The following is a 19,725-nucleotide window of genomic DNA, read 5'->3' on the forward strand; positions in this document are numbered from 1 at the left end:
TTTGGTTGAAATCCAGCTGATTTTGTCAAATTTCACCAAAATCCCTTATCTTCACCTTTTTGGGATGTAAAAATCAACGTGTTAGAATTAAACTTTGACAAAAACAGCTCTGTTTAACTTTCTCACATGTCTCTAAGGCAACTTAAAACAATTATTGTCTTGTAACCATGAACTTTATAATTGGGGCCAAATATGGCACTTACTGAACTTACTCCTTTACTCCTGCCTTGATCAGAGAAGTTGACACAACATACCGTAAACAATATGGAACACATTATCCAATGATACATGTTAAAGAGTAATCAGTAGCTGCAGAACTGTAGCACATAGGTCCTTATGATTTTTTTTCTGTGGTCCCCAAATTGTCAAAAAAAATCCTAAGGACCTATGAACTATGATTCGGCAGCTTAGTGATCAACATCTTAACATGTGGGGTTACTCACCCATGACCTGAGGGGTTGATGAAGTAGAAACAACAATGTACTCTGTTATCAATGATGTGTCTTCTGTTAAGTCCACTCTCGTCCTGTAAATACCTCTCAAACTGATCATCAACATATTGGATGATTGGTTTAAAACTGGAATATAAAAATATCATAATATTGTATCTTATATTGAAATTTCATTGCTATCACTCTCTAAATTATTTTATTTTTTCCTCAGTCATGTAGCATATAAACTTAATGTTGAATACATAACAAAGTATCAATATTTAGACTCATATGTACATGTTATGATGTACCATTCCTGTAGAGAGGTATACATACAGTCAATTTCTAAAATGTTACCTTTTAAAAGGAGTAGGTCCGGTAAGAACCGATTTTGGCCTCAAATTTCAGGTTCATCTGACGAAAGATTTTGACCACTTTTTAAACACTTAAGTGTCTATTTTATTTGAATTAATTAGTTTATGTGAAAGATTTTAACAGATTTAGTCATTAAAAACGATCCGATTCAAGCTCAAATATGAAAAATCTACCTAATATGCCGAAAAATGTCACTTTTCAGATGGTTTTTGGTAAAAATGAAAGTGGCCGCATCCGTGTTCATCCTCAACCTTTATATATGTTATGTATTATCATAAAATACAACTTACATTTCAATATTAAGGATAAACACGAATGCGGCCACTTTCGTTTTACACGAAAACCGTCTAAAATTTAACTAAAATGCTAGAATTATGAGGATTTCAGTAATTTAGCATGACTTAATGGTGCTAGTACCGGATATATGTGCATTGTATTGTCAAAAAAAGCCCATATTTATGTAGCAGAAGCATTCTACTGTCCAATAAATAAATAAAGGTTTACATTTTAACAATTTTGTAAAACTGCTATATTTTGAGGCCAAAAAGGGGTCTTACTGAACCTACTCCTTTCATAATTACTAGATTTTTTTAACCATTTATACCAATACCTTTCATCTATGTTTTATTTTTAATTATCAGTTCATTTTTCTTAATAACTGTATGGAAGATAGAATTTTCCACAATACTCCCCAACTAGATGTTAAATGCATTACTAAGCAAAAAGACCCATATATTTATCTGGAAAGTCCTGATTAAAAATCTTACTTGAATGAAAAAAACTTTTTTTTTTGCCGACCCTATGCTACTATCCACACAGAAAAAGGTAGAATCTAAAATATTCTCTTAATTTTCTAACTGGTCTTACATTAAAAACTTATTTATCTTGCTAAAACTATGAGAATACAGGGCTCACACTACTTCAGAATTATAGGGAGAAGTGACTTCTCTTTTTGAAACTGATAGGGAGAAGTGGTGAGATTTAAAAGAGAAGTACTCATTCACGTGGTGCGCTACAATGTTTGGATTTTACAATAGTATAAAGGGCCGTATGTAAATAATGTTCTTTTTATACTGTTCAATTCATATCTGAGTAAAAAAAATACAATTAAAGTAACATTTGAAATTAAAAGTTGTTTAAGTTTTACTAAGGTTCTTGTGAGAAACTACCAACTAAATATCTAGCACTAAAAAAAAAAAATTTTAAAGAAATTATAATATATCAATTACAATTTAATTAAAAATTATCTTGTGTATGAAATTCAGTGTTTCTCATAATAAAATATAAAAGTTATTAAGCTGGGCCATAATATATTGATAAATTAGTATAATAGTCTCAGAGTTAAGCAACTTTAATCAATAGTTTGAAACAATCCATAAAAAATATAGGGAATTATATACACCAATCAATTAGATGTAACCAAAAGTCTCTTAATGCGTGTGGAATGCGTAATTTTTCCCTTTGGAATCAATAATTATCTGTCAGCTGTTCCATCCGTGTGTCCGTAGTAATTATTGTAAAAGTACTGATTTCGGTCATAGCTGGTCCGGTTCAGATCCGTAGTTTAGAAATCGGTCAACGGCGGACGAATGAAAGAAAATTTACAAAAATAAACGATGTTTGACAAGTTATTTGGAAAGGAACATGACGTTTTTCATGAATTAAATGGATTAAACATTTACTGGAGGCAACTTTTATCACGTTTAAATGAAGTAACAAACTTATTTTGCCGCCGAAATTTAGGTTGATGTACATTTTCGAGTAACAAGCACCGGAACTTGCAGAAATGCACGAAGTGATAAAAAGTTGTATTTTTATCAAATAACCTGCTACACACTGCAAAGACAATGCTTCAACCTCTTTTCCAAAGATAATGAATCGTTTATGTCTGAATTTCTTTAATTATCAATAAAAAATTGATGTTTCATCAACTTGGTAAAAATTGAAAATGTCTGATGACGGAAGCGACTGAAAGCGAGTATTGTCAAGAACAGGGCGACTTGTTTTCGCTTTTAGGGGTCGGGGAAAGCGAAGTGACGGTCGGGAAGGCGACTTCTTCGCCCAAGTCGCCTGGTAGCGTGAGCCCTGCAAAATAGTATTATTATAGTATTTTTAATAACAAACAATAAATGTTTCCTACCAATCTACTGAATTTAAAGAGTCTCCAAAGCCTGGTGTATCTACAACCGTCAGCCTCAGTTTCACTCCTCGTTCCTCTATTTCTACTGTAGATGCATCTATCTTTACTGTCTGCTTGATTTTTTCTACAAAACAAATCGTCAAATTGTGACTTTTATTGTACATGTATTTTTATAGCTTTTCCAATAGTGAATTTCGAATTGATTTAGCTTTCTAAATACATAGATATATCCAATCACTGTGACTGTCCTGTATAAGTATTGTTGACAGTCATTTCAAAGATGAGTAAAACAATACCTGGCCATGTTTTTGTTTCATGTATTTTATTTGTATCCATCTGATGAGTTGAGCCTTTTTCAACTGATTTTTATAGTTCGTTCTTATGTTGTACTGTTACACTACTATCCTAGGTTAGGGGAGGGTTGGGATCCCCCTAACATGCTTGACCCACCACATTTTGAATGTATGTGCCTGTCCCAAGTCAGGAGCCTGTAATTCAGTGGTTGTCTTTTGTTGATGTGTTATATATTTGTTTTTTCATTCATTTTTTTTACATAAATTCATGAAATTAGGCCGTTAGTTTTCTCGTTGAATTGTTTTACATTTGTCACTTTGGGGCCTGTTATAGCTGACGATGCGGTATGGGCTTTGCTCATTGTTGAAGGCTATATGATGACCTATAGTTATTTTAATTTTTGTGTCATTTGGTCACTTGTGGAGCGTTGTCTCATTGGCATCTAATTGGCAATCATACCACATCTTCTTTTTATATGTTATAAACCATTTTTGTATAAGTTATAAATGTTCAATGTGTACATTTTTATCTAGAGCTGATATGAATTGAAATTAATATTGCCTAAGATGAACCCAAACACTTCAGGTGAATGCACATTAGATTTACTTGAATTCAAGCTGAGCATTTTTCATTTGAACAGCTTTAGAACATTTTGACACAGTTTTTAATCAGATTAAAATGAAATTGTACAATTTTGAAGATAAATCATAACTAGATAAATTGTACTGTTAATTCAGAAATTATATCATTCTTTTTTCTACCTGTAGCAAGAAATATAACTGAGACTATCTATTGCCTTCATGATAACTCATAATATACAGGGTATTTAATTATAATGTGAATTCAAGTTTTGTGGCATTTCTAAGTTAATTTTCAATAGAAAATATATGGTACATGTACAGTGTACCTTTTTTTAAATCCAAACTTTGAGCCATTTATAATAAGAAGAAATTGTCTTCATTCTTATTTCTCAGTCAACTTAGTACAAACATATGGATATTTTTATTACTAATGATACTATTTGTATATAAAAAAGGTAACAACCTAATCAATCTGTTTGATGTATTAACCAGCTGACCATTATAAAGTGGACAGAAATATAAACATCAGGCCAAGCTATTCTAAATATTATTAGGGAAAATAATTTCAATTCTCTGTCTGGGCCATACATCAAATTCTTTGTTGTTATTATATTGTCATGGTTACCTTTATTCTTATTTTGACAAAATTGATATTTACTTCCCTAATTACTACTGGAAGGCATCCAGAAATATGTCTTATTATGATGTTTGAATTTCCACATAGGATAAGTGTGCTTTTTGATTTAAACAAGGCTTTATTGCTAGATGTTTAAATTTCTTGTGTAAAGGGCAGCTTGAAGCCAGAAAAAAATTCCATGGGGCTGACATCTTCCATCAATCTTGTGATAAATTCCTGCTATCTTTTCTCTTTTTAAATTCCATTGAAAATTTGAGGTTAAAATTCTAATGCATGAGAACTTTGATTCTTTTTGCAATAACTCATGATGTGTTTATAGGGAAATTTTTAAACCACTTTGAACTGAAGTTGCAACTTTTTATTACATTGTCTGCATCAGATAGGAAATGCATGCATTCTATATGTTTGCATCTGTACAATATTTTTAACAGATGTGCAGACTACTACTAGTCAATCCATACCTGCTGCAGAATGTATCTGTCTTTCAGGATATAAATCTGTTAGAAATAAACTATTGACTAGTGTTGATTTTCCAAGGCCTGATTCACCTGAAAAAGAGCAAAACATATTTAGTTTTATTTAGAAATTTCAAATAAATAAAAGGCCAAACAATTTTTTTTCAATTCAATTTGCAATTTTCATAGAAATGATGATGCACTTGACCTGCAAAGCACAAATCCAGCTCATAAATCAGAAGTATAGGGGAGGTGGAACAGGATGATGGTGTCTGACATATTAGAAAAGTCACTGACACACACCTTACATTTTTTCGCTGTAGAACTGTTCAATAATATGAAGTCATCCTGTACATACATTTAAGTTGCTGAGAAAAGTGTGAAGAAAATGTTTCAGCTAATAGGAATGGACAGATCCAAAAGGTACTCACACATTTCAACTCATCAGTGACAAGCTGTTGAATAGTCCCTGAAAATTGTGACAATTTTTTTTTGGACAAGATAAAGATGGATAGACAGAGAGAGAGATGATGGTTCATGTCTGTCATATTTGTTTTGTGTAAATTGTTTTTTTATAATTTAGGCTGTAAGTTTTCTCATTTGATTGGTTTCACATTTTTAAGTCCATGTCTTTTATACAGTATTTGTTTATTCTCCTTGTTGAAGACCAAACAGTGGCCTATAATTGCTTGCTACCACTTCATTTGTACTCTGGTGGATAGTCGTCTCAGTGATAATCATAACACGTCCTCATTTTATTATGAGTCCATGTCTTTCATTGTAACAACATTGAATGTAAACAAACTTATCTGCAGGACAAAACTACTGTTTACAAATGTACCAATGGACCAATGTACCACTTCAAAAACAAAGCTACTAACCTAAATGTATGTAATTTAACTTTGACCGTAGCAAACAAACTTGGTTAGTGACATGGGCATGTTTATCCCAAACAAACAAAGAGGAAATAAATCTTGTTTGTATAATATAATCATTAGTCAACATGTTAAATAATTATATATTCTGTTTCAAACCTTCCATGCTCAAAGAATTTCTTGTCACCTGTTCGCTTGTAAAACACCTCTAATACAAATAAATTACACTTTACTATATAAACAAATTAGTTTTTTACTCCTCGATGATTTATATACACAAGATCTAGTAGTATATAACTAATGATTTGACCGAATATTGTTAAACACACAAAAGTTCATACACATCAAGTATAATAAAAGAACAAACCGCCTGTTGCCAGAAATTTGCAAATAATTTCTCTTAAGACTATGTACACATTGTGATGTACTAGATGATGAGTTTCATTTTTTTTTTTTTTTAAATGTAAAATAAATGAACAATTAAGAAAAGAATTTTTAAATGAAAATAAATATAATAACTTAAATGATATAGATAAATTAAAACATATCCTCAATCCTGAAACAAAACAGGACACTTGCAAATTAGGCTCCTTTTTAAAAAAGTCATTAAGACTGAGGGCAGGGAGTCCTTGATATAATTTGAATCTCTTATATATATTGATTTAAAGAAAGACAAGGATTATAGTTCAAAGTGTCAGCATTGTTTATTTTCATTGTTTAATATATATGTAAACTGTATATTATGTATCATGTTTTAAGCCATTGGCCCATATATGGGCGTAAAGTGCTTTCAATAAAGAAAATTAAATCTTATAAAACTCCTGTAAAACATGTTTTAAAAGATATAGATTATTGATGGTCTTTCAAATAAGGAGGTGTTTCTCCGTAAAAGCCACATTGCAGGGCACTTAAATGTAACAGAGAATCATATTGAGTTTGAAAGACCATTGATAATCAGTTCATCACATTTTCTTACCCTTCCAGAGCACCTGAGATCACCACCAATTTTTGTTCGGATAAGTACTAGTGTTGCTCAGTCTTTAGTTTTTCATGTTGTATTTTTTTTGTTTACTATTTTCAATTGGTCTTTTTTTAGCCATGGAGTTGTCTGTTTCTTTTCAACAAATGAGTTTGAATGTCCCTCTGGTATCTTTCCCCCCTATTTTTTAGATTGAAATTTTGTTTTTATTTTTTTATCACAATTTAATAATTGCTTTCTTAGCCATGTATACTTAATGTATTCAATGATACAATTATATTTTGGAACAATATAAAGTTCAATACATTCTATGTTTTTTTGTCTTCTAAATTTCTATACTTACCAACTACCATAAGAGTGAACTCAAAGCCTTTTTTGACAGATTTACGATGAACTTGGTTGGGAAGATTGGCAAATCCCACATAACCAGGCTGCTCTGGGCAAGTAAACTGTAATAAAACAAATATGATATAAAATGTAGAGAGTCTTATAACAACAACACTTTAGGGACTGCTGCAGAAAATTTATTGATCGACATGTTTCGGTGCCTAGGGCACCGTCATCAGGATAAAAACAATACATAAAAACATGTTGAAGTACAAAATCGGGTTGTTAAAATTTAAACGTCACAATGTTACAATGGTAAGTAACGTTATTAATAGCAACGTACTGAAAGTGAAAGTGAAAGTTCATTGCAAGTATGTAAATAAACTATAACCAGATGCTCCGCAGGGCGTAGCTTTATACGACCGCAGAGGTTGAACCCTGAACGGTTAGGGCAAGTATGGACACAACATTCAAGCTGGATTCAGCTCTAAATTTGGATTGTGATTAAATAGTTGACACAGCATAGGTTTCTGACACAGAATGAATGTGTTCTAATGAACTTAAAATTTTTGTTTCTCTTAGAGCAATTCACTATGCTGTTGAATATTAATCCTCTCAAAAAAATGTTTGAAGAAATTTTCTTTTTTATTTATGAAATTTCAAATGAGAAAAATTGAACCCAATTTTTTTAATCACATCCCCCTTTCCCTTATTCCAAAACTAATCTCAATTAAAATTTCTAATGGAGTTTGTAACAATAACTACTCATTTAAATACATCATAAAATATTAAGATGTAAAAAAACTGCTTGTTATCACTGAATGGTAAAGATTATTTTAATTTATCAGTTGGTAGTAAAAAGTGAATATACATTGTATATTGTATATAACAAAGATTTAAGTTGATTCTGGACAAAGAAAGATAACTCCAATTAAAAAAAAATCTTGCTATTGCACAATATTTTGCAATTAGATATTTCTTGCTTACTATTCTGGACAAAGAAAGATAACTCTAATTAAAAAAAAATTTGATATTTCACAATATTGTGCAATTAGATATTTCTTGCCATTGCGCAATACTGTGCAATTGAAAAGACTTGCTATTGCACAATACTTAATATAATAATTTTAGATCCTGATTTGGACCAACTTGAAAACTGGGCCCATAATAAAAAATCTAAGTACATTTTTGGATTCAGCATATCAAAGAACTTCAAGATTTCAATTTTTGTTAAAATCAGACTAAGTTTAATTTTGGACCCTTTGGACTTTAGTGTAGACCAATTTGAAAACAGGACCAAAAATGAAGAATCTACATACACAGTTAGATTTGGTATATCAAAGAACCCCATTTATTCAATTTTTGATGAAATCAAACAAAGTTTAATTTTGGACTCTGATTTGGACCAACTTGAAAACTGGGCCAATAATCAAGAATCTAAGTACATTTTTAGATTCAGCATATCAAAGAACCTAACTGATTCATTTTTTGTCAAAATCAAACTAAGGTTAATGTTGGACCCTTTGGACCTTAATGTAGACCAATTTGAAAACGGGACCAAAAGTTAAGAATCTACATACACAGTCATGACAGTTAGATTCAGCATATCAAAGAACCCCAATTATTCAATTTTGATGAAATCAAACAAAAGTTTAATTTTGGACCCTTTGGGCCCCTTATTATGTTGGGACCAAAACTCCCAAAATCAAACCCAACCTTTCTTTTATGGTCATAAACCTTGTGTTTAAATTTCATAGATTTCTATTTACTTATACTAACGTTATGGTGCGAAAACCAAGAAAAATACTTATTTGGGTCCCTTTTTGGCCCCTAATTCCTAAACTGTTGGGACCTAAACTCCCAAAATCAATACCAACCTTCCTTTTGTAGTCATTAACATTGTGTTTAAATTTCATTGATTTCTATTTACTTAAACTAATGTTATTGTGCGAAAACCAAGAATAATGCTTATTTGGGCCCTTTTTTGGCCCCTAATTCCTAAACTGTTGAGACCAAAACTCCCAAAATCAATCCCAACCGTTCTTTTGTGGTCATAAACCTTGTGTCAAAATTTCATAGATTTCTATTAACTTAAACTAAAGTTATAGTGCGAAAACTAAAAGTATTCGGACGCAGGACGACGACGACGACGACGACGACGACGACGACGACGACGACGCCGACGCCGACGCCAACGTGATAGCAATATACGACGAAAATTTTTTCAAAATTTGCGGTCGTATAAAAAGAAATTAAAATAGAATGTTTTTGTTGTGAAAATGTTTGTTAAAATTATTCTGCCAACATGTGTGTGTCCTCTTGCATCGTGGAAAGAATAATACAATAAGTTGTCAGGCTGTGTATAGACTGTATAGGTTGTGTGGTCTGAATGTTCTGTTAAATTTCTTCCCCAAAATAGACGACATTTTATCAGCAATTCCGTACCATTTCGACTGGCTTCCCTTGGCCAGAGGTACTGCTTCCAATCGCGTCAGGAATGCTGTAAAATGTTTCGGTCGCCGATGAGTAAAGGACAAAGTATAAATATCACTGGTCTATGTTGAATTTAAACTATGTGTTCGTTCATCAAACTATCGGGAATGGCCAGTAATCCGTAAAAGTGGTTGTATCTTGAGGGTTGTATGTTTGATTAACATATTTTCGCCGGAGCCGGAGCTTTCAGATGTCTGTACTGGTTGGCAAATGAAGAGATCCCACACACTACCCACTTCAAATCCTTACTGGAACTTGCAAAGACCTTGGGATGTGACTATCTTGACCTGTTACACAAAGGAGACAACGTCAACTACACAAGTCAACGCACTATGCAGGATATGCTTCAGACCATCACCCAACAGATCCAACTACCAATCATGCAGGATTTGAACAGCAGCACCTACTATTCCATACTAATAGACGAAACTACAGATATTTCTATCGTAAAGCAGATGACACTAATGGCAAGATACTTTACACCCAACATGGAACTGAAGACCACATTTCTAGAACTAATAGATCTACCAGATGGCAAAGCTGATACGATCATGACTTCCCTCAAGAACTTCTTTACCACTCACCAACTGGATACCAGCAGACTCATTGGTTTTGGCTCAGACGGGGCGTCAGTTATGGTTGGGAGGAAAACAGGGGTAATATATTTTTTTATTCATAAATAATAATCAATTGGCTCATAAATCTGAAAATGAATATATCTGTATTTTTATTTTAATACAAAGACAATTAACATATTAAACATGTTTTCTAAATTTTATTTATATTTTCCAGGTTGCTACCCAGTTGAAGGCTATCAACCCAGAGATGTTGAATGTACACTGCATAGCCCATAGACTTGCTCTTGCCTCTGGTCAGGCCAGTTCCAACATCCCATACTTGAAGAAGTTTAAGGACATCATGAGGCAGCTATTCTACTTCTACCAGAACTCAGCTGTCAGAATGCATGGGTTAAAAGAGATAGAGGTATATATCTTTATTTTTCTTTTAATTTTAATTTACAAATAATTATATGAATTTGGAAAATTATTGATATCAAAATAATATAAAGATTTAATAATAAATGTTTCTCACAATCATTTGTCAAATAAAGTAATTTCGTCACAAAATGAATCATGCAATCATAAATATGAAATTAATATTCTTTTTTTTATTACAGAACATCCTTGGTGATCCAGTTGTAAAACTCAAGGACATTTGCGACACAAGATGGCTCTCCCACCTAAACTCAGTTGAAGCAGTCAAGCGTTGCCACCCAGCACTCATTGCCAGTCTTGAGAGGGAAGCCTCTGAGCGTACAGATGCTACAGCAGCTGGACTAGCCATGTTTGTGAAGTCTCCATTCTTCCTGTGTGCCATTGCCATGTTACTGGATACCCTACCACACCTGAACCGCCTGTCCAAACTCTTCCAGAAAACAGCTATAGACTTCAGTATGGTAGACACACTTGTTTCATCAACTCAGCTAGTACTCACCAACCTACTCGACAACCCAGGACCCAACACAAAAGACATTGCAACCTACTTCAATAGCCTAGAGGAGTATGGAGTAAAGTACAAGCAGACAGAAGTCGACAGATTCCAGGAGCAAGTCTACCAACCCTTCATCAACAATGTAATCAGCAACCTTCATGACAGATTCCCAGACACCAGTGTATTAGACTCCTTCTCAGTATTTGACCCAGACTTGCTTGACCAGAGAGATCCATCCACCAATGAGTACTTGCAATTCCAGAAGTTGAAGGTATTATTTTTTCTTGTATTATATTGAAAATTGATGCAACATATTAATTTCATTCAAATGATCAATACAAATGCAGATGCTATAAAATTATAAATTATTAAATACAGTTACTTAGAGGTCCATAATGACAAGTATGACACATTATTTTATTTTATATTTATTATATGTAACAAGAAATAACTTTTTATGAATGTCTTTGTGATAATTATTTATTAATTTTAATATTTATGTTTCAGAAACTAGCCAAGCAATTCCCCTCTATTGGAACTTCTGATGCTGCTGAAGAAGAATTTACCTCACTCAGAAACATCATTGCCTCCAAGATGAAAGACCAGACATCCAGACAGGTTTTAGAAAAGACAGCAAAGATGACAGACCTCTACCCAATACTCAGTAAATACTGCCAGATAGCCTTAGTAGTGCCAGTCTCCACTGCAGACTGTGAGAGAACCTTCAGTACCCTGAACAGAGTAAAGAGTATCTTGAGAAACAGACTTAGCCAACACATTCTGAACTGCCTGATGACAATCTCCACAGAGGGACCTTCTATACAGAACTTTGATTTCCAAGCTTGTGTTACAGCATTTGCACAAAAGAAGAGAAGAAAACTGAACCTTTAGTTATAGACAATAGTGCTTTTGACATCTTGTGCTTTTAAAGCTTTTAAATCTTGTGCTTATAACTTGAGTATTGTGTATTTTGATGCTTGTTTTTATTAATATATTTTATTATTAAAGTATGTAGAACTTACAAACTGTTACTTTATTCTTTATATAGACATATACACACATAGACACATATGCCAGCATATAACATAGATACAAGTACAATACAAGAGAAAAAAAAGCATTGTCGCGCCGCGGCGAATGACCATTAAAAACAACCTGATATTTTTTTTTTACGTCAAATGTGATGCTATCCAAAATTTCTGGGGAGAACACTGATTTTCGGGAGCATCAGATTGAATTTGAAGAATAAGAAATCGGGTGCATTTAATTTCAAATGAATTCTGTTAGAGAGAAATAATTTCCTATCACTGTTCTTTTCCTCCTTAAGGCTCGTTTTGGGTTAAGATGGTCCGTTATTATATATTTCGATTGGAAGCAGTACCTCTGGCCAAGGGAATGTCGTCTATTTTGGGGAAGAAATTTAACAGAACATTCAGACCACACAACCTATACAGTCTATACACAGCCTGACAACTTATTGTATTATTCTTTCCACGATGCAAGAGGACACACACATGTTGGCAGAATAATTTTAACAAACATTTTCACAACAAAAACATTCTATTTTAATTTCTTTTTATAGTTTATTTACATACTTGCAATGAACTTTCACTTTCACTTTCAGTACGTTGCTATTAATAACGTTACTTACCATTGTAACATTGTGACGTTTAAATTTTAACAACCCGATTTTGTACTTCAACATGTTTTTATGTATTGTTTTTATCCTGATGACGGTGCCCTAGGCACCGAAACATGTCGATCAATAAATTTTCTGCAGCAGTCCCTAAAGTGTTGTTGTTATAAGACTCTCTACATTTTATGTTTTTTTATCATAACGACCCTGCATACCCGGCGAGGTATCCACTTTACTACTGAAAAGCAAGTCTTTGATTACTAAAGGCTGTTTTTTCTGGTATAATTTTTATTTTGTATCCCTTTATTTTCAAGTATAGGAACCTCCACAAATACTGTACCATAACCCAAATCAAAACTTAAAACATAATAGTTTTTCTTTTACAAATTGTGATTTGGATGGAAAGTTGTCTCATTGGCACTGACACCCCCATCTTCTTATATCTATATAAAAATAAGAAGGTGTGGTATGATTGCCAATGACACAACTCTCTGCAAGGCCAAGAGACCAATTGACGCAGAAATTAACAAATATATAGGTCACTGTACAACCTTCAACTACGAGTAAAGCCCATACTGCATAGTCAGCTATAAACATGTTCATTTGAACCAAATATTTGACTTCTCCAATCCTGGAAACATCATTAGCCTACCAGGAAGAACTGATAATAACCCTGATTATTTTCTGTTAAATAATCATAGCCACAGTTGTCATATTCCTTTGTTAAATGTTTTGAGCAATTGAAAAAAAGACAGTAAACTTTTAAGGTTACTCTTTGATTTATTTAATTACATTTTCAATATAGTCATCTTAAGTATAGTATGAGAATCATCACAAACTACTAAGTCAAAAAAAACGCTTTGCTTTCCTTAGAATATAAGACCCAATAAAATTGTCTAGTGGTCAGTTTATATTAGAACAGTAAATTACAGTAATACCATAAACACAACATTTAAGTAAGTATTAATGTAAGTAAGTAATTTTTATTGGTTTAAAATCCAAAATTACAGGATTGATTCCAAGACAATACAAATTTGTTATACACAAACATACAAACATATATCATACCAATTTCATAAACATTATATGAGGAGGTGGTACCACAAAGTTATTTAGTGCTTAATAAAGCATTTCTAGAAATGTACATGTCGCTTATAAATTTAACAATAATTCTAATTATATCAGTCTCAACACACGTATATTTATGACATGTGACATTATCTTTTTACAAGTTAGGACAAATAAACAATAAACAGGTGGTAGACAGGTGAAAACAATTACCTTTACTTGGGAAACTACAAGATCTTTTTATGTGGTCATCTTGTCTGATAGAAACACATGGGCGGATCCAGCCATTTAAAAGCCAGGGGGTTTCCAACCAAGGATAAAGAGGGTGTTCCAACCATATGTCTCCATTTAAAACCATTATTTGTCAAAAAAAAGGTGTTTCCAGTCCCAGGAACACCCCACACCCAACTTGAACCCACCCGAGAGACCAATTAACTCCTGCAGCCTGTTCTGACTGTATATAATATTAGTGAAATAGTGTCAGCTGTAACTAAAACGTCATCAAGTTCAATTTTCTTATTTCCTTCCCTGAGCTTCCCCCTTTTCCCCTCTCAAAACATGTTACAAATAATATCAATTATAAAGCAAAGCGGTTCTAGTAAATATTATATCATTCATTTATGCTTATTTTAACAAAAACTGTACAATTATCCTTTTAATTGCAATCATTCTTTTTTTAATTCAAAAAGTCTGATCTAAGTAACATTTTGGGTGCCATGTGTAATCTTGGAAGCTGAATCATGTAACATTGCAGAGCCATAATCATCAAATATCAAAATAATCTTTCATGCTTTCATTTTATGTAATAAATACCGGTATTTCTTATCAAATAGTTTTTAAGTTTTGAAAGTATTCCAAAATTTAACTGCAGACTTGCTATGTCAAATTTTTCTGAAATCAGAAGTTTCAATCGACTGGAAATCAAAGCTTAAAACAGCTGCAGAATATTCATGTTCTTAGTGATAGCTCAAAAGTTTGTGTAATATCAAATATTTGGGAGGTAGTTTGATGAAAGTTATGTATCTTTTTTTTTTGGCAACTAGAAGTATAAAGATGTTGAAATTATGGATACAGTGTAATGGGTACAAAGTGGTTAATTTGCTTAAGTCTGTGATTCATTGTACCTTGAATTGTAAGAGAACGCTTAACATGCTTTTATTCCTTTCACAGGGTCATTCATACAGTCATGCAGCAAGTCGGACCTACCAAATCCTAAGACTATTTGAAACAATTCATCAAGTTTTTGAACGGACAAGTCAATTTGTAGTATTTCAATAAAATCTGGTTCAATTTCGGTATAATTGTCTATGGCAATGAAATATGAATAGATAGAAAAAGCACTGGGTATAGGGCAATGAGACAGCAACCAAACAACGCAAATAACAAAAAGCCATTTCAACACTATATGTCACTAATTTGTTTTAAAAACTCATCAATTAATCAGTATCAATTCCATAGTACAATCATTCACAGCATCAGAGACAGAACTATAGATCCCATCACTATACAACATCTGTAGTATTATGTATAAACATTCCAAACAATCTGTATTACAACAGATGTTATACACAAATGCATTCTCATCAATGCATACAATAACTGGCAAAACTTCTGTACTCCTGCCATCCAGAGCCTTCCTTCAAGTCTAAAAGTCTAAATTGATGCAAAAATTATATAATTTGGTTCACAATTCGCTCTCTTCTTAACCTTCAAATTTTAAGGTATCAAAGAATTTAATGTAATTTTTATATATCAATTCATTTGTTTATAAATATCTTCACTTATCTTTATGATTACAATGTATATGATACACTTGAACTCAGAAATGCAAATTAAGACCAGTATGACTTAAATTTTCCTCGCTTATTTCTTTGACCACTAAACTATCTGACTCCTCATAAGAGAAAATAATGCAAAAAAGTTTTGTCCAAAGAATTGCTTACAATTGTTTTATAATTAACAGTGTCTATCCTCTTTGACCTTACGCATACAGTGAATTATTTGTTAACAAATTAAAGCCTCCTGCTGTGTTCTTAATGATTATGACTAGTTTAAACATGTGAAGTGTGCCAGTTACATATATACATACATACAGGTTATTTATTATTTTAATAGGGTAAAGTAAGTGCAGACTGCAGATTTGTGATTTGGTCAATTAATTTCCTTATTACATGTCTGATATGTTTCCATATCTCTACCTAGCATGAATAACAGGAAGGCCTTGGTTTGCATGTTGATTCCCAGTCCCAGGGGCGGATCCAGCCATTTTAAAAAGGGGGGGTTCCTAACCCAGGACAAAGGGGGGGTTCCAATTACATTGCCCCATTCAAATGCATTGATCGTCCAAAAAAAAGGGGGGGTTCCAACCCCCGGAACCCCCCCTCTGGATCCGCGCCTGCCGTGATGGGAGCGTGCCATACCAAATAGAAAGCAATTTTTTTGCTCTTCTGATGATAATACATTGGCATCCAAATGACTTCACTATCTTCACTCAAAACCTGCTGAATTTATATAGTCATCTAAATTACGTTTTCATTCCCAATTTGCATCAAATATTTGCCAATGGACATAATGTGCAAACAACCATCAAAATAAAGAAATCTTACATTTATTTATATAATTTATACATATATAAATGTGGGCATATCAACCTCATTCAAGGCTGCTTCTTTACACACATAAAAAATAGTTGTAAGTATGTTTTGTTTCTAACATATATTTTACGTTTACATTTTAATTGGTAATTAAAAGATTTAAAGAGTACTTGTAAACAAGGAAGTAATACTAACTGAGAACAATCTTACCAGTTCATCCATGTCTGTAACACTCTACACTCCTCCCCCACAAAATTAATGAACAATAATTAATATTCCATAAACTATCAACAATGATTGACATTTACCGAAAAACCTCAGCAGACGGCCGCCTTTTTTATCAAAAAATGGCAAAAACATATATTTTTTTCAAAACCAATAAGATGACGCCCAGACTTCACAAGTATATCAGGAAGAAGTTAAGTGTATGTATAGATGATAATATATCATAATCTACATCAAAGACGTTTGGTGCAGACGTGCCAAGATTTGTACACATATTCCATGAGAAATTTTGTTAGTCACCTGCTCAGAGAGAGATAAGGATTCGTAGATTATGTACACAAAGACTTTACAGTGATGAAACAGATATGTTGACAGATGGGCATTGTTAATACTTGAAATGAAACTGCTTAAGTTTAAGGGGGAGGAGTAGGTTTCTCATGAACCGTAAGGTGGAGCTCTAACAATGAAAAATTGCATTTGAAAAGAATGGATTATAAGAGAAGTTAGATTTCAAATAAACAGAAAAAAAATTCCTATATTAAAATTGAGAATGGAAATGGGGAATGTGCCAAAGAGACAACAACCCGACCATAGAAAAAAACAGCAGCAGAAGGTCACCAACAGGTCTTCAATGTAGCGAGAAATTATCGCACCCGGAGGCGTCCTTCAGCTGGCCCCTAAACAAATATATACTAGTTCAGTGATAATGAACGCCATTCTAATTTCCAAATTGTACACAAGAAACTAAAATTAAAATAATACAAGACTAACAAAGGCCAGAGGCTCCTGACTTGGGACAGGCGCAAAAATGCGGCGGGGTTAATACCTTTATATACAGGGGAGAAAAAATTCTGAGACGAGTGCCTGTGTATTTTGACTTTGGTCAGACTTCAAAAAATATTTCACTGATTTAACTCTCCGTTTTGATTCCACTTTCAGAGGAAGACTTTACCCTATCCCAATTTTGCAGTTTAAAAAGGATCAATCACTTTCCTTGAATCCTGAATAGCCATATCCATATATTACTACAAACAATCCCATTATATACCCCAATCTCTAAATGTTACAAATCTCTTTAAACACTAAGATTTGTTCTGTTAAATTTAAATTTATGATTGTTTTAAATTCAATTTTCGCCCCCTTGATATTTAACTAAAGTCCACCCTTCATTCACTTTACATGCCAAAATTAAACATAATAACTATACAATAAAATTTATTGAGTCACTTACAAGGATAATCAACTTATATAACAGGTATGGGATCATGTTTGTCAATAAAAAAATAAACAAACAAAGACCACACATGCATCTGAGCAGGTGGGCATTAAATATTTCATATAAGGTGTTGTAAGTAATAAATTGGGCAGAAGGGTTGGTATATATTATGTTACTACAAAACAGAACACTTTCTTTCTCGTCTGACTATAAATAGGATCTTTGTTGAGAACTTTCAAGTAACTCTCAAAATGAAGAACAGCGATAAACTGAGGTTGATCATTCTAAATTTAATTGTATTTTCCAGGATCCTTAAGGATTGTTGTCTTTATAAATTCTATGGGTATACATACACCTGACTTTCTTTTCAAATATAGGGTCTGGATTTGTCCAGAAATAAAGGTGACTCAAAGCAAATATGGTAGACCACAATAAACCATGGGCTTGGTTGGAGCCAGGAGGTTATGCATAAGAAAGATAATAAATTTTGTATTACATGTATCATTTTGTTTTGTATGATTAGTTAAAGTTGAAATTGTTTTCAATATCAAATGTATTTCAGGGTCGTAACTAGCGTCTTTTTAAGGTGAGGCAAACTGTATTCGCCAAGGTCCCCAGAAGCTCTGAGAAAAATAATGCAAAATCGTGCATTCTGATCGTTTCCCGGACTCTTTCTTACATTGAATAATGTACAGTATTGGTAACAGTTTTATTGTATAGGTCTTCTCCAATTAAATTTAAATTCTGATTATAACACTTCAAACTATGTGAAAACTAGACAATATTGTGAAAAATTATGCATATTGTTTCATTTCTGAATGGTTGTATACCTAAGATTTCTAGTCATCTTTTTATATCAGTTACTTTTCGCCCCCATTACCACACATTATCTTTTTAATTCTTTTCAAATAACATCATTGTAATTGTTGAAATGAAATCTGACCCAAGCAAAAATCTGCATGGATTTTGTAAAGAAAATTTAAATGAGTAACAAAGGAGAACTTAGAGGTAACAAATAACTGAAATTAGGATATATGTCACAGTTATTAATTTACTTAAGAGGATTAAACTATTTGTGTGTTTTTCTTTCTTCCTACATCTTAAATCATCCAAATTGTGTTAACCTCCACAAAAAGGAATAACAAATACATACAAAACTTCTACATAATTTCTACAAAACTTGGCAAGAACAAAGTCCATTATAGAAGAAGAAGAAGAAGATGCTTTATTTCCAAAAAATGGGCTCACAAGGAGCATAATATAATATCATTGTAATATAATAAACAACACATAGTTACAAACACAAATAAGAAACAACAGTTATCACATATTAGTATATATATAAAACCTTTGTCTCAGGCACACCTCTGGAAAGTAACAAAAAATAATACAGTGAGTAAGCTAAATATATCTAGCTGAACTGCAAGAGGCACCAAGGGACGGTGCTATATGGCATGGTGGGTGCATATTAAAATGTGTATCGGGACATAATGATATGGTATTAAGATATTGTAAGAAGTTGCACATAAATGGCATGTCATCCTCGTGCCTGGTGCAGAGGAGTCAGTACTATTTAAAGTGACACAACTGCAAGAGGCACCAAGGGAAAATGCTAATTGACATTATATACTGGGTGATTTCAAGCAATAGCATTCACTGATCCGATTATCATTGGTACAATTGGAGGCCGTTTATCATCTTCTGTTCAGGACTTGGTACAGACAATTTGTAAATGAAATAAAGTATATTGTTGTCCATATGATTGATGTAAGCATGGTTGACAATGATTACAATCGCTCAACATTATTTGATAACCATGGTCTAACCATGGTTGGATATGGCTTTACACCATGGTTAACTCTTTGTCTGACTGTCAATCTGACGAATAATGGTTGACACTTGCTTAAA

General features: G+C 32.8%; 2 protein-coding genes across 13 annotated transcripts in view; one reads left to right on the forward strand and one right to left on the reverse strand.

The window, feature by feature from the left end:
• The window catches only part of LOC139527758 (septin-2B-like), a 55,022-nt gene that overhangs the window by 13,974 nt on the left and 21,323 nt on the right, over nt 1-19,725 (reverse strand). For 8 of the 12 annotated variants that reach the window (XM_071323407.1, XM_071323406.1, XM_071323405.1 and 5 more), the window contains exons 2-5: nt 7,111-7,216; nt 4,920-5,006; nt 2,947-3,070; nt 444-578 (exon numbers count right to left, since the gene is read on the reverse strand). In XM_071323407.1, the coding sequence (XP_071179508.1) occupies nt 444-578; nt 2,947-3,070; nt 4,920-5,006; nt 7,111-7,216 (452 nt within the window). Of the gene's footprint in view, nt 1-443; nt 579-2,946; nt 3,071-4,919; nt 5,007-7,110; nt 7,217-16,571; nt 16,958-19,725 lie in introns of those variants that run through there. The other 4 variants (XM_071323410.1, XM_071323408.1, XM_071323412.1 and 1 more) reach the window with 3 other exon arrangements.
• LOC139527759 (zinc finger protein 862-like) lies at nt 9,772-12,103 on the forward strand. Its single transcript, XM_071323413.1, has 4 exons — nt 9,772-10,243; nt 10,380-10,571; nt 10,765-11,349; nt 11,586-12,103. The coding sequence occupies exons 1-4, from the start codon at nt 9,920-9,922 to the stop codon at nt 11,967-11,969; spliced, it is 1,485 nt and encodes a 494-aa protein (XP_071179514.1). The 5' UTR covers nt 9,772-9,919; the 3' UTR covers nt 11,970-12,103.

The sequence above is a fragment of the Mytilus edulis genome, chromosome 6 (assembly GCF_963676685.1).
Source record: "Mytilus edulis chromosome 6, xbMytEdul2.2, whole genome shotgun sequence".
Taxonomy (NCBI): Eukaryota; Metazoa; Mollusca; class Bivalvia; order Mytilida; family Mytilidae; genus Mytilus; species Mytilus edulis.

What these genes read in the sequence shown, in the direction of transcription:
- LOC139527759 (XM_071323413.1), top strand. Translation starts at nt 9,920, where the DNA reads ATGCAGGATATGCTTCAGACCATCACCCAACAGATCCAACTACCAATC. An exon ending in ATGGGTTAAAAGAGATAGAG is followed by an intron (nt 10,572 to 10,764) that starts GTATATATCTTT and finishes TTTTTATTACAG; the next exon opens with AACATCCTTGGTGATCCAGT. An exon ending in TGCAATTCCAGAAGTTGAAG is followed by an intron (nt 11,350 to 11,585) that starts GTATTATTTTTT and finishes TTTATGTTTCAG; the next exon opens with AAACTAGCCAAGCAATTCCC.